We start from the raw sequence: 23,355 nt of genomic DNA on the forward strand, positions 1-23,355 counted from the left end.
AAGATAGTCTGTAACTACAGTTAATATGAAAGAAAGTTTTATACTCTTCTCCTTCATTAAAATTAAAAGCTCTAAAATACTTTCATTTAAAATATAAATTACAAGAGATAACTTCGCCAAATGTTAACGTAATTCTGGCAGAGATCCACAGACAAAATTGTGAATATTCCATTGTTACCTCTGAGACCAATCTTAAGTTCTTGGTATCTATCAACTTCCTGAAATTGTACTGTAAGTCAGAAAAAGAATATACTTAAAAAAATAGAAATGTCCAGTAGTATACCTTAGTACTAAAACTATTTTTAAAAAGATCTAGATGGGAAAAGGCAGTCCCTCAAGATCATGAAACAAAATAAGTTAGGCAGTCAGCAAGTAGAAAAATCTGTCAATTCTGTTTCTGGTAAAATGTTTACTTCAAAGAAATTTAATAGGCTGAGGCTAATATAATCAAGAGTATAAACACTTTTCCTTTGGATTACCTAAAAAACAAACTTTTTAAAGTATCATATTTCAATTGACTAAAAATATAGCCAAATCTGTCACAACACAACATAAAAGGTAATGGACAATTATAGAATATTTTAAATTAACAGTAACAAGCCATCTACATCAAACCTTATTTCCAACTAAAACCAAACAAAAGCACAACAATCCCGTAGTGTACCAAGTGTGTATTTCAATTTACTATATGCAATCTAACAAAAATTTGGTCATAATTTACCAGATATACATAAATGATTTAAGTAGTAAAAGAAATTCAGCTTCAAGAGAATAAGTTCATATTCTGAGGAAAAGTAAAAGTACATTAAGAATATAAAGCCAAGTCCAGTTTCTATGCAATAAGTGAACTGTAGTCTAATAAAGCAGATTTAGGTGATTTTTAGATATATATCTTTTTCTTTAATATATATTTATATATAGACAGATCTACCAATTGTAAACTAGTTTATTTAAAGGAAGGGGATAAATGGGATGAAAGAAGTCTTTATACTATACTTACATATTCACAAAGAACATTTTACGTTTAAAATACTTTTTCATTCATAGTATCTTTGCCCAACTAATTTCTACCAGAAATACATTTTACTCATTTGTCTAGAACATTAAGATGTACTCATCCGTTTTAAACAAAAATCAAACTGAAACTATTTGTATCTGTCAGGTTTACAGTTATGTAGAAACTACAATACAGATGACAAAAGCTGCATCTAACCATGTAACTGTAATTTATCTTTGATTTATCCAAGCAGAAACATCACTGTCTAACAATAAACCATTATTCTACTGAAATCAGAGACAATGGTAAAGCTTGTCTCTTAAAAAACATCAACTTTTCAACTTTGATCAGATGGAGCACCAAAGGGATTATATATCTGTCAAAGCATCTTTGCAATTTTTTTCCCACATAACTAGCATAATTTAGTTACCTGATATAAAATAGGAAAATATACTCAATTTTTATTTAAAAGAAAGCTGAAAATATGACATCCCTCAATCTTATATAATATACAATATGCTCATAATGTCATACATGTTAATATGTGAAATGCTGCTGAGAGTTCCACAATCAGCTAATTCATGTCACCAGACTAAGTAAATCTGACAATTTCACCTCAATGTCACCCCTTTGTACCCTGAAGAATTTAGTTTAGAGAATAATAAAGCTTCTCAGTATTTTATTTGTATGATTTCTGAGACTTGTTGAAACATTGTGACTACTATGAAGACTGTATCAAGGTGAGTGACTTCAAGGAACAGGAAAAAATAAGTTATTGATCATAATTTCCAAACAATATCCCAATAAGTATAAAACAATAAGAGAATGCACATTTTGTGTTAATTTTAATGACAAAAAAGACACAGGGGTAAAAACCTGATATTTCACTCATATTGCATAACAAGCTAACCAAACTGGACATGGTGGATAAATTATAAAACAAATCATTTTAATTATGTCTATGATTTTTCTTTTAATTAGGCCTTTCGAATAGGGCTGAGGTATAGTACACTGGCAAAAATAAAGAGGCAAACAAGAATAGTGCCAAAGTAACAGATACCCAAAACCGAATACCATGTCAGAAAACATTATAGTAACCATTTATCAGATTAGAGCAGCAGAAGAAAGTTACTTCTAAATCATAATCATTTTAGTGGTATTTGTCAACTTCACCACGGTAACTTCATAACATCATTCTTCATTTGTGAAGTAGTAAAATTCATGTCAGAAAGGAAGGGGGGAAACGGAGGAAGTCAGTTAATTCATTCCAATAAATTACCTCTCCAGTTCTTATAAACATGCCCATCAGCACAAAATTGAGAAATAATACCTAAGACTAGAAGAGACTTGGTTTAAGTTATGAAGCAAATTAAAATGGAAAAATACAAGAAAATAGAACCAATGGGGTTGAAAAAGCCCCACAATGAAAATCTGTATTAAAAAAAATAAAATTAATAAAAATAAAAATAGAAACAAAACTCTACTAGTACAAACTAGCCTGAGTGGTTTGATGGACAAAGTGATTGGGTCAATTGTCACTGTACTTCCATAAATGGATTTTCTCCACTCATGTTAAAGTAGCACATGAATGTAAGCTCTTTAAGGATTATTTTCATAGGACCCAAATAGTTACTGTATATCATATAAATAAAAAATATTTTACTTTGATAACTGACTGAGTATGTGGGGACTCCATGTAATCCAACCACATGGTTGTCTGCTGTATAGTCCTGTGCAAATATTAAAAAAAAAAAATTTTTTTGCTATAAGGCTTTGACCCTACAGTTTTCACAGCAACATAACTACTATCCAGCATGTACCATTATTTTGCAAGCCTTCAAGTTCAACAATCCAAATTGTCGATTCATATTAGGTCCAAATGCAGCATCCTTGAGGAGTATAGTAGGCCAGTTAATCATCTAGAGACATACAAACTTCTCCGGATTCATCCCATCGAGAGGGATCATTCTGATCTTCTCCATCATCAACTAGCTCTTCATCAGCTTCTCCTACTTCATTCTCCTCGTATTCTTCATCCCGAGGGAATTCTGTATCCTGTCCCTGATCTACACCTTCTTGCCCTCCTGGTTGTGATTTATCTGCACAGTCTACACAAACACCGTAACGTCGAGATCCATGTCTTATTCCAACACTGGCTGCTAACATGAAGATCTTCTTACACACCATACATTTGTATTTTTTATCCTTTTTATGCACCTAATTGAAGGGGGGAAAAATCCAATATAAGGCTATTACATATAGTAGAATGCATTTGACCCACTCAAACCACACATTTAATGAGTAAATACCACTGTTTCTCTGTAAAAAGCTCATTATCAGTTCCTAAGTCAAGCTCTTTGTTTAAAGCAATTTAAGAGACAATATTCCTTATATTCACAATTAACTGTTTAAATCCCTTTAAACTTCACTGACATCAATACCGTTTATCTCAAAGATCAGCTGTATTTAAAGTTACTTACCAGGGAATGTCTTTTTACATGTTCTCTTCGAGTAAACAGTTTTCCACAAATATCACAGCTAAATGATCTCACTCCTGTGTGAATGAGCAAGTGCCTTTTTAGTGTTCGTCTGTATTTGGCTACATAGCTACAGTGAGGGCATTTTAACTTGTTCATGATTAGAGATGATTCACCTATGAGAATTAACAAAAAAACAAAGTGCTTATTATACATTAAATAGAAAACTTGCTATCAAAACTTATTTCTATCCCTGAGAACAGCAATTGACATGGAGCTACTGCTATTTGGTTTTTTATAAATACGCAATATGCAAGCTTTTCATTGTTAACAGTTATTTAGTAATTCTGTACTTGTTTAGTTGACTAATACTTGCCATTTTCCCAAGTTTCTTGTTTTGGCCAAGATTCTGGCAATAATCCATACTTGAAATCATTTGAAGCACCTGGTATCAATCCATACTTGAAATCATTTGAAGTACCTGGTATCAATCCATACTTGAAATCATTTGAAGGACCAGGCATCAAACCATACTTGAAATCATGTGAAGTACCTAGTACAAGTAAGAATTCTGAATTAATAATGGTAATAAGTATCTGTCTCTTCATTAGAGTCAGAAAACATATATCCTATGAGCATTATAACTTCATAATGAGTTAAATAAAACTGTATTTTAGTCTAACATTGAGAAGTCTTCGTACTTTATTATCACAATAAAACAAAATACTATTCAACTATAGAAGAAATTCAGTTTAAAAAAACAAATCCTGGACCAGGCACAGTGGCTCATGCATGTAATCCCAGCACTTTGGGAGGTTGAGGCAGAAGGATCGCTTGAGCCCAGGAGTTTGCAACCAGCCTGGGCAACAATGGAGAGAAACTCCATCTATACAAAAAAAAAATTTTTTTTTAATTAGCTGGATATGGTGGTGTGCTCTCTAAGTCCCAGCTACTTGGAATAATCATTTGAGCCCAGCGGTGGCAGTGATTCAAGATCATGCCTGCCCTTCTGCCTGGGTGACACAGTGGCACCCTGTCTCAAAAAAATAAAAAGTGGGGGGAAGAGAAAGAAAGTAAAATGAGTATCATTTAATCATGTAGATGCCACAAGAAATTACCCTTTTAAAGGATGGGTATATTCATACCGTAACTCTTAAGAGTTGCTTTTTCTAACTGCTCTATCACTCAAGATTGTATCACCCTGAAGACCAGCTGTTAAATAGGATATTCTCCTTATTACAAAACCAGGACAGGCACATAATTTTAAGATCAACTGGTTCAGAACCATAGACTGAGAATAAAGCATACATACAGGATAATTACAAATTTAAAGTTCTATTACTAAATCCTTGTTGTTTCAGACATATTAGGGCAAGGTAACTGAATGCTTTCAAGATTCGGTAAAAGTTCTTTCTTTCTAAGTCTATCCTTACATAAAATAATGTGCAGAAAATAGAATGAAAACAGAATAATGGATGTCCCTAAGGATCTTCAGATTAGCAAGGGCAGGAATTATATCCACTGAATTTAACTCCATCTTTAATGTAATTTGTTGCACCAGGAATGTTTTGGCAATAGAAATATATCCAGACTCCTCCACAACTATTGCCACCCTGATCCAATCAATCATGCGCTCTACCCCCGGACTGTTTTCAGTAGCCACCACCAACTTGTCTCCCTGCTCTGTTCTCAGTAGAGAAGTCACAGATTCTTTTAAAACACTACCTTAAGGCAGGTCACCACTCAGCTTACAAGGCTACAAAGACTACCCACCTCAAAGTAAAAGCTAGAAGACTTTCAATATCCTCTAAAGCCTTACCTGGTGGAACTATGACTTCCAATCACCCTTTCAGTCACTCCATTCCAACCATACTGAACCTCTGTGCTAGTCTTCCATGATAAACATGCTCCCAATTCAAAGCATTTTGGTTTTCCTACCTGAAACACTCCTTGCCAGGATATATGCGTAGTTCACTCAAGCAGCAATAATCCATTTTTCCTCCCATGGGCATCATGGTTTTAAAAGTAAAAGAATGTTTACCCAAATTTCTTTCCTAAGAATCATTTCACATATATGTTCCCAGACAAGTTGTCCCTCTTAAAAATTAAGAAAACTTAAGATTCCTGCCAGGCGCAGTGGCTCACACCTGTAATCCCTGCACTTTGGGAGGCCGAGGGCGGCAGACCACAAGGTCAAGAGATCGAGACCATCCTGGCCAACGTGGTGATACCCCATCTCTACTAAAAATACAAAAATTACCTGGGCATGGTGTTGCAAGCCTGTTGTCCCAGCTACTGGGGAGGCTGAAGCAGGAGAATCGCTTGAACCCGGGAGGCGGAGTTTGCAGCAAGCACAGATCACACCACTGCACTCCAGCCTGGTGACAGAGCAAGACTCCGTCTCAAAAAGAGATTCTGGCTGGTCCGATGGTAGTGGGTTATCAGAACTTATTAACGTTAGTGTCACTAAAGTTGGCATACAACCCCCCACTGCTAAATTCGACTGGCTTAAAAAAAAAAAAAAAAAAAGATTCCTTTTTGGTGAAAGTCTTAATACCCAACAAAGTAAAAATGTCACTAAAGTATTTTAAAACTGTCCATTAGAGGCTGGCTGCGGTGGCTCACGCCTGTAATCCCAGCAACAAGGGGGGTGGATTACCTGAGGTTGGGAGTTTGAGAACAGTCTGACCAACACGGAGAAATCATCTCTTCTACAAAAAATGCAAAATTAGCGGGGCATGGTGGCACATGCCTGTAATCCTAGCTACTTGGGAGGGTGAGGCAGGAAAATGGCTTGAGCCCGAGAGGCAGAGGCTGGGGTGAGTCAAGATGGTGCCACTGTACTCCACTCCAGCCTGGGCAACAAGAGCGAAACTCCATTTAAAAAAAAAAAAAAAAAAGCACATCATTACTATTACCGTAAAACGGTATTATACTTGGAATACTTTCACCAGTTTTTGATGTAAAAAGAAAGCCTCCCGAACCCATAGTTACATATAATTCAACTACAACTCATTATAGTTGCACCTAATTAGTGTTTGGGAGTAAGTACTAAGAATCCTAAATTTCTGTGTGTGGGATAAAGAATGGGATGGAGGTGGTAGCCTGGAGGTCAACCTACTTTTAGTTTCACAATTCTAAATAAAGTTTCAACTTTATGATTCATATTTCTTGTCTAAATCAGTACAAAGCTAAACTCCAAAAGAGCAAGAACTGAGCTTATCCCTCGCCTCTGTTTTTCTATTGTCTAAGACATATATACTGCTCTCCAATTACTTGTGGAATAAAAATGTTCTCCAGAAAATGCCAATATGTACTTCTGACTTGCTCAAAATACTTAGAAAACGAGTATCAAAAGATACGTTAGATGTTCTAATATCTACAATTAAATATTATTCACAATATCTAAGAGTAAGGAAATAGGCTAGGCACAGTGGCTCGTGCCTACCATCCCAGTACTTTTAGAGGCTGATGTGGGAGGACAGCTTGAGCCTATGAGATTCAGACCAGCCAGGGTGACAGAGCAAGGCCCCATCTCGACAGAAAAAGGAAATGGAATATCCCTAAAACAATTCATAAACTGAAAATCCAAGATTCAACATCCATCATACCAAAGAATGAATGGATGGAATTCATTCCTTGGTATTCATTCCACTCTATCTGGAATACAAAATGGTAATTCAAATTAAATAAACCTTGCCCCAAATTTCACCTCTCCTAATTCTTTTAACAGAGAATACTTGTAAGAATTATAAGAGTGGCCTGAATAAAGGTACTATCATTGTAACTCAATACACTTAAGAATCATTAAGGTCATTATACATCTACTTAAAAATGGAGCTTACTTTGATCAATAATATCCTTCTTGGGTACATTATTCCACAATAGCAAACTAAGGAAAAAGCAACGTAGGTTTTTAACATCAAAGTCATAAAGCAAAGGCTGATCTCAGATGCAAAAATACTAATGGATAAAAATGTCCCCTTCAAGAGGAATAACTTTTTATCAAAGGTTTACAAATTTAAATTTTTTCATATTAATTCACACACCCCCTAACTAAGCCCATTCTTGGACTAGATTTCTAAACCAAGAAAGCAAGTACATCAGCAATTTTCTGTGCAAGCAAAAATCTTTAAAATTCAGGCCAGGCGTGGTGGCTCACGCCTGTAACCTCAGCACTTTGGGGAGGTGGGCAGATCACCTGAGGTCAGGAGTTCAAGACCAGCCTGGCCAATATGATGAAGCCCTGTCTTATTTAAAAAAATAAATAAAAATAAAATATTTAAAATTCAACACATCTGACGTACAAACTCCTAATTTCAAAACTTGTTTTGTAAATTCTTTTAAACAGTCAGGGGCAAGCACCTTAAGGTAGTTTCTTCAGAAATGGCTTTATTTTCGTCAGTACATACTGAATTCAGAGCCCATGAAAACTTTTAAAAAGCGCCTCATCTCTGTTCTCATCAACTCTGAAAAGAATTCCAAAGCTAATAACACTGAAACAATCAATAAATATCCCTATATATCTTCAACAAACACTAGTTTTGCCATCTTTTTATGTACACACATACATGCTTTCTATGCAGTATTTAAAAACATGCACGCTCATAACATCTTCTAGAACATGCTGGTAGATAATCACAGTACAATTGATTATCACTTAACACATACTATAATTCCCAGCTGTCCCCAAAATGTACCCTTTAATCATTTTTTGATCCCATGATCTCCATGCTGCACTTTACTTGATCTCCTTTATCTAGTCGTTTCCCCACTTGTCTATTACCATTAACATTTCAGAGTTGGGACAGGTTTGGTTTACCTGTCATATACATCCACGTCTGGATTTTCCTTTGTCATTAGACACAGGCTAAACAGTTTCTCAAGAATACTGCATAGGAAATGCTGTGTGCCAGGCAGTTCATCAAATAAGCCAGCCTTTAATTTTAGTTTGTTCTATTATTAATGATGCGAAGTTTAATCACTTGGTTATGACAATCTTCCTCAGATCTCCTTGTTGTAAATTTACCTTTTCCCTTTGCAAGTGGAAATCATCTATGGGAATGCTAATTTGAGACCACGTGAATATGATATTCCCCAACAACTTTTCACCCAATCATAGGAGGACAAGTCCATTAACAGTGGCTTAACATCCACTGATGATTTTGAATTATTTCCTGTGGGGGTTGCAAAATAGGCATTTTTCCAATGCTATCATTCTTCTTCAGTTTGGCATTCTTTCGTAAAGAATGACTTCCTCTCTTTTACTCTTTTATTCATAAGATATTCATGGATTCTTTTTCTTTATAGTCATCGAGCTTCCTCCAATATACTGCTGATATCACATAGAACTAATCAACATTTTCTATAGCCATTAACTACATCATCATTTTGCATAAAAATTAAAATAAATTCAACCATTATCGTAATTACCATTTCCGTTCCATATCTATGTATCAGCAGGAAGCCACAAGACATATTAACTCAATTACTTTTTATATGTAAGAGTTTTTAAACCTAAACAAATGACTCTCTCAAACATGCAAAACCAGAAACATCATTTACATTTACCAATTTTCCGAAGTCATCATAAACATATGTACCATAGATTGAAAGTATTTATATATAATAGAACCTTCCTTTTTTTTTTTTTTTTTAAAGACAGGGTTTCACCATGTTGGTCAGGCTGGTCTTTAACTCCTGACCTCAGGTGATCCGCCCACCTTGGCCTCCAAAGTGCTTGGATTACAGGCGTGAGCCACCGCGCCCGGCCTATGACAGAACCTTCTTAAGGGAGAGAAATTACAGTAGGCTACAGATAAGTTGTGATACTTCCCAATCTTTAATGTACTGTTGTTAAAATCTTACTGTACCTACCAGCATCACCTCCATCTTGACTAGTGCCAGCTTCAGCCAATAAATTTGCATTCACATTCCTATCAACATCTGGCCCCGAGAGTAGAGCACCATCTAAATCTGAAAAGGAGACAGAAAAATTTATCTACAAACCACACCACAGCCACCACCCAAAACACCACTCTTTATTGGAATTTTTTTTTTTTTTAATTGAGACGAGGTTTCACCATATTGGCCAGGGTAGGCTTGTCTCAAACTCCTGACCTTGTGATCTACCCGCCTCACCTCCCAAAGTGCTAAGATTACAGGCGTGGGCCACCATGCCTGGCCTTGGAAGTGTTTCTTTAATAAAAAGTACCATCTGTAAGTACTGAATTATCTACTGTGTTCAATAGAAGGCTCACAAAAGCCTAAGACATGTACAGTGAGTATAGTGTACTGGTTAGGAATGGGCTGTAGAACCAGGGTGAATTAGGTGCCACTCCTATTTCTGTTATAGGCTATATGACCATGTGCCTTAGTTTCTCCCTAATTTACATCCACTGATATCACAGATGTAGTCTAGGAATCTAATTGGATAATATAAAAAGCCAAGTGTTACAATTATGGTACTTGACACTCAAACAATACTACTAGTACTAACTAGTAAGTATTAGAGGTATAAAGCACATTGTTGGTATATCTGTATTGTTTCAGAAGTGGAGAAGACCAATTAAAGCTAGAATTGCTAGGCTGGAAGTGGTGGCTCACACCAATAATCCCAGCACTTTGGGAAGCTGAAGTAGGCAGGTCACTTGAAGCCAGGAGTTCCAGATCAGCCTGGCTGACATTTAAAAAACCGCATCTCTAAAAAAAATACAAAACTCAGCCAGGTGTGGTGGTACACACCTGTAGTCTCAGCTACTCGGGAGGCTTAGATGGCAGGATTCACCTGAGCCTGGAAGGCAGTCGCTACAGTGAGTTGAAATCCACACCACTGCACTCCAGCCTGGGGCAACAGAATGAGACCAGTCTCAAAAAAACAAGCTGGAATGTCAGAATACAGAATATAGATGGGAGTGAACGGATGTGACAGTGAGAAAAGACTAAGTATACTGAAGAATCCTAGCATTTAATGAGCTACAAAAAAAACACGGAAAAAAGTTTTAAGGGAAAAGTAGTCCACTTTGTCAATGCTTCCAAGTCTACTTTGTCAATTCAAGATGAGAGCTAAAAACGGACAACGCTTTCATTCAATAAGCACCTAGGACTATCGCTGGTAATCTTACTGAACAATGCTGATGAGGAGGCATGGCAAGCCGGAATAGTAAGAGTGGTCGGTGTTGTGAGATGATCAATTAAGAAAAGAATCTTTGAGAAATCTAGCTTAAAAAAAGGAAGTATGAGAAATAGGGTAACGATTTTTTTTTAAGAAAGTGAAAGTTCCTTATTTTTGAGGCAGGGTCTCCCTCTGTCACCCAGGCTGGAGTCCAGTGGCACAATCTCAGCTCACTGTAACCTCTGCCTCCCAAGTGCAACCAATCCTCCCACATCGGCCTCCCAAACAGCTGATACTACAGGTGCACACCAGCATACCTGGCTAATTTTTTTTGAGACAGGGTCTCACCATGTTGCCCATGCTGACCTTGAATGCCTGAGCTCAAACAATCCTCCTGCCTTGGGTTCCCAAAGTGCTGGGATTACAGGCATGAACCACAACACCCGCCAAAAGTTAAAGGAATCACTAAAGGGAGACATTAAAGACACTGCCAAATGGGTTTTCAAATACAGGTTTCTCTTTATGCAAAATTCTATATAATGAGTTGTTGAAAGCTTTCCTCAGCCAGTTCTAAGGCATTTCCTATCTCCTACCCTACCTCTTAAGTATATTAGAACTTCTGATTTCTAATTCTACATGAACAAGTATAGACCTCCTCAGCCAAAATCTTACAAAATAAATTGCAAATATATTTGTCTTGTGTCTCTTGAAAGGCATCAACTACTTAGTTCTTTATATCAAAAACAAATCTCAAAACAGGTGAGTTATTCCAAGTTGACAATCTTCTGACAATAGTGTGCTTAACTTCCAGGAAGCAATGTATTATGTCACTGCTTATCTTATTCAGAACCAGCCAAACCACCTAGCAAATCATTATTAGAGATGATGTGAATGGAATAGAAGTCAGACAATCAACCATTTACTCAACACAAATGAATTTTGCTTCATTAGGAAGCATGATAGCAACTCTTGGTAATCATCTTTTTCTCTAAAACTAATATTACAAAATAAACTTTAATACACCTGCTTTTGTGATATCCAGTATCTTCCTATGGGAATCTTATGCTTCATTTATAGGCAGCAAAAAGGACAAAGATTTCTTTGCAAACAGCACAAAACCTTTCTGAAGACTGACTCAAACATTAGTTTCCTTTCCCCTCTTCTCACTACTGCACTTGTCCGAATAAAAAAAAAAAAGAAAGAACCATACACACGAACACCACACTAGTTTCACAAGGTGACAGCTATTTTTCTGACTGGTAGCAGGTACACGTGTGGTATATAATATTCAAATATACCAGAGCTAAATAATAAACCATGTAGGATTTCTTCTTATTTTTTTTTCCCGAGACGGGAGTCTTGCTTTGTCACCACACTGGAGTGCAGTGGAGCAATCTTGGCTCACTGCAACCTCTGCCTCCTGGGTTCAAGCAATTCTCCTGCCTCAGTACAGGTGTGTGTCACCACGCCCTGCTAAGTTTTGTTTTAGCAGAGATGGGGTTTCACCATGTTGGCCAACATGGTCTCAATCTTTTGACCTTGTGATCCGCCCACCTTGGCCTCCCCAAAGTGCTGGGATTACAGGTGTGAGCCACCACACCTGGCCTAGGATTTCTTCTATTTTTAAAAATGTCTTTTCTCAGTAAACAGATAATAGCAACCCCTATAACACACACAAATTTTACACATGCAGCAGTAAGGTCTTTCAATTTTTTTTATCAATAAGGAAAAATGCTGAGGAAGGTTAAATAACAAGCTAGTGGCAGAGGTCTGGACTGTTTAGTAACTGTATTACATTGCTTCCTGATAATTTATTGCAAGCGCCAAGCCTCAGGGCCTGGCACATAAGCAGGCAATCAAAAACTACAATTTGCAATACCGGGAACATGAGTGCAGAAGTATATTCACATGTACTTTGCTACTCATACTTGATAAGCTCTTTTTATGAAATGAAAAAAAATAATCCATTTTATTACATTCCTTTTACCTAACACTACCATCTCCTTCCTTCACTGAAGTAAAAAAAAAAAAAAAAAAAAGAATAGAAAAAAAAATACCATCTCCAAAATCTTAAGGATACCAAGGTACTAGCTATCATTGCTCTTTTTGGGGGGTGGAGGGAAGGAGTTTCAGTCGTTACCCAGGCTTGAGTGCAACGGCACAATCTCGGCTCACCACAACCTCCACCTCCTGGGTTCAAGCAATTCTCCTGCCTCAGCCTCCCAAGTAGCTGGGACTACAGGTGTGTGCCACCATGCTCAACTAATGTTTTGTATTTTTAGTAGAGACGGGGTTTCGCCATGTTGACCAGGATGGTCTCAATCTCTTGATCTCGTGATCCACCTGCCTCGGCCTCCCAAAGTGCTGGGAATAAGCTTGAGCCACCACGCCAGGCCTCATTGCTCTTTACAGTTACACTTTTTGTCTACTTTAAAGCAACCTCTTCCTTAGAATTCATTTATAAACTTCTCTAATTAACCATGTATTGCAATTTTAGTTAATAACTTCATGAGAGGTATTATTCATGAAAGGACAGGTACAGTGGCTCTTGCCTGTGATCCCAGCACTCTGGGAGGAAGCCAAGGTAGGAGGATCCCTTGAGCCCACTTGAGTTCAAGGCTGCAGCGAGCTGTGATTACGCCACTGCACTCCCTCAATGGGTGAAAGAGCAAGACCCTGTCTCCTTAAAAAAATGAAAATATTACCATAGATTTAAAAAAAATCTGATTAACAAGCAGATGGGATAAAAGACTGGTCTAAATCTCAGTCTCTAACTCCCAAAAATGTGCCAGTGACCAATGAAATTAGTAAATGAAAATACTGAGCAAAGTACAAGACAAAGTATCATTAAAGTAAAACTAATCTTGGTGCCTTGGTCATGATAGGCATCTCTTGGAGGACAGTGGGCTAGCAACCCTTCCAAATCATGTGGGAAGTGATTAGTACAGCACCTGGTGTGAATGCTAAATTAAACAAGATTGAGTTGGAAAGGTTTCCCTGGACATTTGCTTGTGGTCCTCAATATTCCACCCATTAGACAGGTGCAGACTAATCCAGATTTTCTTAGAATACAAATACTCTTGAAAAGATATGAGAAAAGACACCAGGAAAGAAGTTTAAAAGAAACAGCTAAACTAGTTGTATAAAAACTCAACTCTATTCAACTTTCATTTTCATATAACTACTTATTAGCACAAGTTTCCCTTATGGTGACAGTTTCACAACTAAAAGCAAATGTGTCCGTTCCCCCCCCCCCCATAAACAGGTAGAGATTTTTTTCTCTTTAATTTTCTCCTTTCAGTGGAGAGTAAATTCAGTTGCAAACATATTATATTAAACCACCATTTACATTTCCTGTAGTGGTCTTTTAAACTCAAAATAGCTTCCCTTTCACTCCCAAACTCATTGACAAGTGACTGCCCCATATTACTTAGATTAGGCTCAACTGTTTCTTCCTTGCACTACTCAAATGTCCTGTTATTTCTCCCTAATAGCCCCCCCCCAGTACACACCCGACTCCAATCCACGAATAATGCTTAAACTTTAATCTTAAATGCAATATAAGCAGATCAAATCTCTAGATATAAACCATTCATTGCTTCAGAGTCTGTAAAACAAGTCACAATTTATTACAATATAAAAATAGTCATACCTATAGACAAGGTGGCAGGAAATTGGAGATGTCCCCACACTTTCCTCTCCATTCTTCTACCCACTTACTCCAATTTCTTTGCCACTTTGCCTGTCAATGAACACTCTTCTTCCCCTCCTAACAAACTTCTATATAACAAAAGATCCAACTCACACTGCCATCTCTATGAAGCTTTCTTCAACTCTTCTGTGCAGTTAGGACTGTCCCATTGCACCCTGTTCATGCTTCTTAAATAATTTAACATTTATCACATGGCACTGGGTATGTTTCTACCCCACAGTCACCTACTGTGAATAACTTCCACATAAGGAACTCCTCAATCTTAACATTATGTGGCCTATCGCTCCGTTTCTTTAGATTTTAAATAAAAACATTTCCAAATTTCCTACTATATGTGGAAAGCTATTTTGAAGTTCCCAGAAAGTTTTAACACTTCTGAAGAGTAAAGCTTTAAATGAAAATTTATACTACCTGGTCTCCCTACTATTTTAAGGCTGTATGAGAAACCAAAAATTCAGTTTAAGCTATTTTTGAGTTCCCAGAAGTTATATCTGAAGAGTACAGCTTTCAATGAAAATTTATACTGTCTGGTCACCCTATTATATTAAGGCTGCATCAGAAACCAAAATTCAGTTTATAAAAAACTTTCAGGGACTCACATTTATATGGTTGAGACAACTTAACACCTTCAGCAGGAAGTCACAAAAATGCATAAGGCTTCCTCAGCTCTGCGCTTTACTCTGACCACTTAAGAGTTTGACTTACAGGTAATAATCACCAGTGTAGTCACTTCTTGGGTCAAGAATGGTACAGGGAAGGAAAGTAACACTAAGCAGAGCAAAATGGCAGACTACTATTTCCACTACCATATAGTTGCCTACTATCACCTTTTACAATTAAATACTGAAGACTCTCATGCATTAGTATATCATATAGCTCATTAACTCTTATTTATTTTTAAAAATAAGCATCAGGGCTGAATATGGTGGCTCCTGCATGCAACCCCAGCACTTTGGGAGGCTGAGGCAGGAGGAGAGTTGAGCCCACGAGTGGAGACCAGTCAGTGTGGGCAACACAATGAGATCCTGTCTCCACTCTAAAAATTAAAAAAAAAAAAATTAGCCTAGCATGGTAGCCCGTGTCTGTAGGTGTGCCCAGGTACTCAGGAGGCTGAGGCAAGAGGACTGGATCACTTGAGCCCAAGAGTTTGAGGCCACAGTGATCTATGATCACTGCACTCCAGCATGGGTGACAGAGGGAGACTTTGTCTCTTAAAAACATAAAATACATAAGCATCTGGCCTTCAACAGCTCTTCCCAATTATTAGAAACCCCAAAATTACAAATGAAAGATGATCTTAAATTCTGACTTGTAGCTCATCCTTCATAGCATACTCCATACCAAAGAATGCCTGAAAGGTTTAGCAAAACATCTGGAATCTCCTAAGAGAATAAAAACTAATCCAGGTCCATAAATCTGCTATGTTGAGACCCTTGGGGTAAGACACAGAATGCAGAATTTTTCAGATTTTATAGCTATGACTGTAACACCCCATATGGGGTCTGGAGCAGCACCCTATAATGAAAACATGAATATTTCCACAAAACATGAGTACTTGCTGGGCGCAGTGACTCACACCTGTAATCCCAGCACTTTTGGAGTCCAAGGTGGGTGAATTACCTGAGGACAGGAGTTTGAGATCAGCCTGACCAATATAGAGAAACCCTGTCTCTACTAAAAACACAAAAGTAACCAGGTGTGGTGGTGCATGTCTGTAATCCCAGCTACTCAGGAGCCTGAAGCAGGAAAATTGCTTGAACCTGGGAGGCGGAGGTTTCAGTGAGCCGAGATAGTACCATTGCAACAAGAGCAAAACTCCATCTCAGAAAAATAAGAATAAAACAAAAAAACATGAATATTCACATTTAAGGAGTAAAAAAATCGTTTTGTCACCAAAACGATTTAAGAAAAAGCTTTTGAGTCTTCAGAACTCACAATTACTATGAGGTTGAAATTTTACTTTTTTCCCACTAGGGTGGCTGTTTGGTATACACTCAAGGCTAGTAAAGTTGCAGAACTCAATCTAAACCCCAAGTCTCTTTCACCAAAGCCACATCTCATGGTTTTAGAGCATATTTTAGACTGGACACAGTGGCTCAAGCCTGTAATCCCAGCAGTTTCGGAGGCCAGGCTAGAGGATCCCTCGAGCCTGAGACCAGCCTCCTGGGCAACAAAGTGAGACTTCATTCTTACTAAAAATAAAAATAAATTAGCCAGGCATGGTGGCGAATGCCTACCTGTAGTCCCAAGTACTGTGGGGCTCATTAGGGGAGAGTGAGGTGGGAGGATCACTTGAGCCCAGGAGGTTGAGGTTTCCATAAGCCATGATCATGCCCCTGCACTCCAGCCTGGGTGACAGAGCAAGACTCTGTCATACACTCACTCACTCTCTCTCTCTCTCTCTCTCTCTCTCTCTCACACACACACACACACACACACACACACACACACACACACAATAATATGAATGTTAAATAAATTGTCACACAAAACACAGAGGACAGAAATTCTGGTTAGCAGATAACTAATTATAGAGTTTACTGTAATTTAATAATCCATTATTTCAAATATATGCCTTATTATGATTTCTTAAGTCTATCTAGTTTGAATATTCTTTTCTCGAAATAGTATTCTAAGCACCAAATCGTACATTTTTTTTAACCAAAAAAGCAATTACACAAATAAAAAATGCAAAACTTCAACATGACTTCAACTCTACTCGTAAGAATACAAACCTACAAATGCTGCAAAACTATTTTCTCATCAATAGACTAGGTGAGAGAGAGAAACTTCCAGGTTATTTAAAAGAAATCTAAATTTTATCTTCTGATCAACTAAAATTACCTTACATTTGAGTATTCATATGTCATCAAGGGAAAAAAAATCACTGACAAAGAACCATATCAGTTTTTGGCAAAGATTAAAAAATAGAATAATCGACTTCGGCATTTACTAGAAAATACCTGAAGAAACTGTCCATTTTATTACTTGGTGTCAACTACATAAATCCAAACCCCACTGGAGAAATCACTTTTCAAAAGTCAGTCCCAGGAAGTTTGTCATCCTGCAGAACTGATGTATTTTTCTCTTTAGAGTAAGGCTGTTTAGTATCTTAGAGCCAATTAAAAGCTTAATTGGCTGGTCACGGTGGCTCACGCCTGTAATCCTAGCACTTTGGGAGGCCGAGGTGAATGGATCACCTGAGGTCAGGAGTTCAAGACCAGCCTGGCCATCATGGTGAAACCCCATCTTTAAATAAAAAAAAAAAAAAAAAAGCTTAATTAGGACAACCACGTTTATATCCATGATGAACACTCTTGACTTCTTTGCCAATTTTACTTTATTTTGCTAATTTATTTCTGTCATTTCAAAATACAATATGTATGCATGCAACACAGAATGAGAGTAGAGTAAAATTATATATAATAGGTAGAAGTTGCTAGGATAACTGGTATGAACTTAAAAATCTAGGCTCAGAAAACCGGGTTCCATGAGCCCACAGAATAAAGTAATTTTAAAACATGAGATTAACACCTGATTTATTCTAATTAAATGGGACATAACATAGGTGAATATACATTGTAAGACAAATTTAGGCACTAGTTATCTGTACTTCTACAATTCCATTTCTAATCTCAGGTTTTCTACCTTATTTGGCTAAAATTTAGTGTTTCCTCGTTGCAAATTAGCAAGACAAGGATTTTGAGATTTTTACATTATCAGAGCAATTCATTCATGACATCATTTCTACCCTTATTTGATTATCCAGATTTTAGTTTTTGCTGTCAGTTTTAATTATTATTCTATAACCTTAGTATGTGCGTATTCTATTAGGACTTTTGTGAGTTACCTTGAGTCTACCTTCAAGTATTCTATCAGTAATAATCTGAAGTGGATCCCAGTAGTGAGTCAAACAACAAATGTTAATTTCAAGATTAAAAAAAAAAAATTTGAATAAAAACCCTGCAGCTATGGATATACTTTCTTACCTCAATTTTTAAAAAGCACCCCAACAAAAGCTTCAACATCATACCAGAAGACAGTGTTATTAGGGCTGTATCTTACAAACTGGACTGAAGACGTGGGGGAAGTCACAGTTGCAACAATAGACCCACAAATCCACACGTGCCAAGCACTGCAGGTTGAACAATTCACTAAGACTTTTCAGATGTTTGTTATAGAACTTAAAATTTATTTAAAGGCATTATTTTATGGAAAACTTTGTTTTCTCAATAAATGGAAATTAAAGCAAGCATAATGATGAAGGAGATCATAAAAATATTTTAAAGCTAAAAGAAACTAATTCTTAAAAAATTAGTAGGACTCTACTATTTTAGTGGTTAATTGCAAGGCTTTAATAATGCAGGATAATTCTAAATATGAAACCTCCCTCTTTCTACTTTTATTAGCTGAATGACCTTGGGAAGGCCTTAAGCTTGGTAAACAAAGGTGTTTGTATTGTGTTCTGTATTGGTCAGATCTTTCCTGGAAAGTTGAGTGAATTCTGTGTATTCATCACATGGTGGGTGGAAGAGCACCTAACCTGCAAAAACAGGACTCTGGGGGAATTCTTGAAATGTCTAACACTTGAAGGGTTATCAGGTAGATGAGTGGAAATTAGGTTAGGTTTAAATTATACTATTCCAGGCAGGGAACAGTGGCTCACACCTGTAATCCCAGCACTTTGGGAGGCTGAGGCAGGCGGATCACCAAAGGTCAGGAGTTCGAGACCAGTCTGGCCAACATAGAGTAAAACCCTGTCTCTACTAAAAATACAAAAATTAGCTGGATGTAGTGATGCATGCCTGTAGTCCAGCTACCAAGTTGAGGCAGGAGAATCGTTTGAATCTGGGAGGCAGAGGTTGCAGTGGGCCAACAGAGGGAGACCCCTTCTCTCAAAAGTAAATTAATAAATTTTACAAAAAATAAATTATACTATTCCCAACAACAGAATTAGGAAGCTACAGAGAAGCAAACTTTGGCTACATTTAAAATGACTACCTAATAATCAGCCTACACTGGAAGCTGCTTAATTAAGGATGTCTTTACAAGTAGTCAAACAAAAAAATCAAGCTAAGACTAAGATCATCTATCTGGCATTTGGTAAAAAGTACACAGCACTGGAAAACTGATAGGAATAACCTCAATAGTGTTTTCTAACTTTAAGGACTGCTGTGACTAACAGAGTTATCTCATATTTGTCATTTCATTTTAATAATAATCCTATAAAAACACAATATTTTAATGAGGAAACTAAAGAGCTTAATTTGATCATGGACTACAGTGGGTAGGTGGCATAGCTTATTTTAAAATTCATTATGTTTTTTTCTATATATATATATATATATATATTTTTTTTTTTTTTTTTTTTTTAATTTAAGATGGGGTTCCACCATGTTGGTCATTCTGGCTTGAACTCCTGACCTCAGGTGATCCGCCCACCTTGGCCTCCAAAGTGCTCGGATTACAGGCGTGAGCCACCACGCACGGCCTAAAATTCATTATGTTTGACTCAATTTGCGCTTTTTCCAATAATTAACCTTTGCTGATCTCAACCTTGACTCACAGAATTACCTGTTAGAACTTTAAAAAAAAAATTCCAGCCGGGCGCGGTGGCTCAAGCCTGTAATCCCAGCACTTTGGGAGGCTGAGGCGGGTGGATCACAAGGTCGAGAGATCGAGACCAACCTGGTCAACATGGTGAAACCCCGTCTCTACTAAAAATACAAAAAATTAGCTGGGCATGGTGGCACGTGCCTGTAATCTCAGCTACTGAGGAGGATGAGGCAGGAGAATTGCCTGAACCCAGGAGGCGGAGGTTGCGGTGAGCCAAGATCGCGCCATTGCACTCCAGCCTGGGTAACAAGAGTGAAACTCCGGCTCAAAAAAAAAAAAAAAAATTCCACGGGCCGGTCGCGGTGGCTCAAGCCTGTAATCCCAGCACTTTGGGAGGCTGAGGCAGGTGGATCACGAGGTCAAGAGATCTAGACCATCCTGGTCAACATGGTGAAACCCCGTCTCTACTAAAAATACAGAAAATTAGCTGGGCATGGTGGCACGTGCCTGTAATCCCAGCTACTCAGGAGGCTGAGGCAGGAGAATTGCCTGAACCCAGGAGGCGGAGGTTGCGGTGAGCGGAGATCACGCCATTGCACTCCAGCCTGTGTAACAAGAGCAAAACTTCGTCTCAAAAAAAAAAAAAAAAAAAAAAATTCCACATCTGGCCAGGTGCAGTGGCTCCCGCCTGTAACCCCAGCACTTTGGGAGGCCAAGGTGGATGGATCACAAGGTCATTCGAGAACAGCCTGAACAACATGGCGAAAGCCCCTCTCTACTTAAAAAAAAGACAAAAATAAAGCCGGGCATCGTGGCACACGCCTGTAATTCTAGCTACACAGGAGGCTGAGGCAGAAGATTCACTTTAACCCAGGAGGCAGAGGTTACAGTGAGCCAAGATGGTGCCACTGCACTCGTCTGGGTGACAGAAGCAAGACTCCATCTTAAAAAAAAAAAAAAAAATTCCACATCCAAACCACATTGCAGACCAGCTAAATTGGAATCCACAGTTAGAGAGACCTCTTATGGTCTATAATGCTTCCAAGCGATCCCAAGGTGCATAGCCATGATTAAGAGCCACAGCTATATACCAAGGGGTGGAAATGGTTCACTGGAACACACTTTCATTTGTTTACATATCATAAATGACTGCTTTCATGTCACAAGTGGCAGAGCTGATTTTTATGGGCAACAAAGCTAAAGGTCTTTTTTTTACACCTTTAGCCCTTTACAGTAAAAATTTTGCCAGTCCTTGGCTCTGTATCACATTATACCCTAACCATAAGGCTCTTTTAAAACCCACCTTCTCCCTCCTTTTTTTTTTTTTTTTTTTTGGCCCACAAATAACATTGGTGGCACTGATAGAACCAAATTTGTGAGTTAAATGAGGTTTCGGATACCAAAGTGATATTAATGACATGAAAACAATCCTTTTTAAGATACAAGAGATAGCCGGGCACAGTGGCTCACACATGTAATCCCAACACTTTGGGAAGCCAAGGTGGGTGGATATGAGGTCAGGAGTTCGAGACCAGCTTGGCCAACAAGGTGAGGCCCTGTCTCCACTAAAAATACAAAAATTAGCCAGGTGTGGTGGCATGCGCCTGTAATCCCAGCTACTTGGGAGGCTGAGGTAGGAAAATCACTTGAACCCAGAAAGTAGTGGTTGCACTGAGTCGAGATTGTGCCACTGCACTCCAGCCTGGGCAACAGATGAGACTCCGTTTAAAAAAAAAATGTAGGTAAGAGATAAAGCATATTAGACCACCACCAATTAATCTATGATAGACCTAGTCTATTGATACAACCATGGCTAGGAGATACTTGATTAAAACTGCTAGCAATGTTATTTTTGAAAGTATGCATTGTGGTTCATCATTAATGCTTTTCTTTAAATCACTCCAATTATATGTAGCATTAGTTTTTTAAATGGGGTTACTACTGATTAGTTGCCACCAGACGATTGCTACACCCAAAAGATCTTGTTTCTTCAAGGAAAAGTGTGCGTGTGCACTCACATGCACGAGTGTATATTTAAAAACACTACAGGGGAGGGGAGGGTGAGGCTGGTGGCTCATGCCAGTAATCCCAGCACTTTGGGAGGCTGAGGTGGGCAGAACACCTAAACTCGGGAATTCGAGACCAGCCTGACCAACATGGAGAAACCCCATCTCTACTAAAAATGCAAAAATAGCTGGGCGTAGTGACACAGGCAGGTAATCCCAGCTACTTAGGAGACTGAGGTAGGAGAATTGCTTGAACCCGGGAGGCAGAGGTTGCAGTGAGCCAGAATTATGCCACTGCACTCCAGCCTGGGCAACAAGAGCAAAACTGTCTCAAAAAAAACAAATTCAGGGTTCCCACCATACTGTTAAATAGGAACAATCCATGCAGCGGAAAGACATATGTATCTCTAATGAGAAATTTGTCAAGGTCTTTTACATTATTAAGACAAAACAAAGTGCTAAGGAGTCTATCTACCCTTAATAAATTGTCTCAGGGATTTTATTATTAAAACTTGATATAAAGTACAAGAAAGAAAAATCAGCCAATAGTATCCATTATACACACCTGACGATTTTCACACCGTAAAAATTTCAAAAAAAAAAAAAAAAAAAAAAAAAAATCCATCTACAGAAAACTAACCCAAATCTAAAAAGCCAGAGGAACATTTCACAGGATTACTATGGCATTTTGCCCTCTGGCAACTAAAAACAGTGATTCTTTTCACAGAAAATACTCCATCCTCAGATGACCATGATTGTATAAACCAGACACTGAACAGTTACAGTGCTTCAAGCATTAAATCATTTTTGACAGTGGTGGACAAGCCTCGGGTATGCATAGGAAACCTCAAACCCAGAGTGTGCATCTTCAAATAAAGATATGCACAACCAGATTAAAGACTTAACAATGGTCTTCTTTTATAAAATCCCCACCATCAATGTGATTCTCTAAGATTCCTATATAACTTTTGGAGGGAAATATATTGAAGAGACAAGCCTCAGAGGCTTTGCAATGAATGCAAAGATGAATGAAAATCAGGTGACAGTGGGCAAACAAAATATTCCAGCTTCTATGGTAAGAACAGAACAGTAGCTCTAGGTCAGGTGTGGTGGCTCACATCTGTAATCCCAGCACTTTGGGAGGCTGAGGCGGGCAGCGTACCTGAGGTCAGGAGTTCGAGACCAGCCTAGACAACATGGTGAAACCCTATCTTTAATAAAAATACAAGTATTAGCTGGGTGTAGTGGCATGTCCCAGCTACTTGGGAGGTTAAGGCAGGAGAATCACTTGACCACGGAAAGTGGAGGTTGCAGTGAGACTCTATCCTGTGTGACAGAGAGAGACTCTGACTCAAAAAAAAAGAACAGTAGCCCTAAACAAATTAGAATACCATAATCTCATAAATGGCAAAATTCTTTGAAACACTTAAATGTTTCAACAGCCAAAAAAATAAATAAATAAGGTCTCTGAAATGTGATTATATATTGCAACT

At 38.0% G+C, this 23,355-nt stretch overlaps 1 protein-coding gene across 1 annotated transcript in view; it reads right to left on the reverse strand.

The window, feature by feature from the left end:
* Window positions 1-1,659: 1,659 nt before the first annotated feature.
* Window positions 1,660-23,355, reverse strand: part of ZBTB10 (zinc finger and BTB domain containing 10) — a 35,860-nt gene continuing 14,164 nt past the window's right edge. The window contains exons 3-6 of the mRNA XM_010350894.3: window positions 9,352-9,450; window positions 3,851-4,027; window positions 3,478-3,650; window positions 1,660-3,214 (exon numbers count right to left, since the gene is read on the reverse strand). Coding sequence (XP_010349196.2) covers window positions 2,909-3,214; window positions 3,478-3,650; window positions 3,851-4,027; window positions 9,352-9,450 — 755 coding nt within the window. The 3' untranslated portion in view covers window positions 1,660-2,908. The remainder of the gene's footprint in view (window positions 3,215-3,477; window positions 3,651-3,850; window positions 4,028-9,351; window positions 9,451-23,355) is intronic.

This window comes from Saimiri boliviensis, chromosome 15 (assembly GCF_048565385.1).
Source record: "Saimiri boliviensis isolate mSaiBol1 chromosome 15, mSaiBol1.pri, whole genome shotgun sequence".
Taxonomy (NCBI): Eukaryota; Metazoa; Chordata; class Mammalia; order Primates; family Cebidae; genus Saimiri; species Saimiri boliviensis.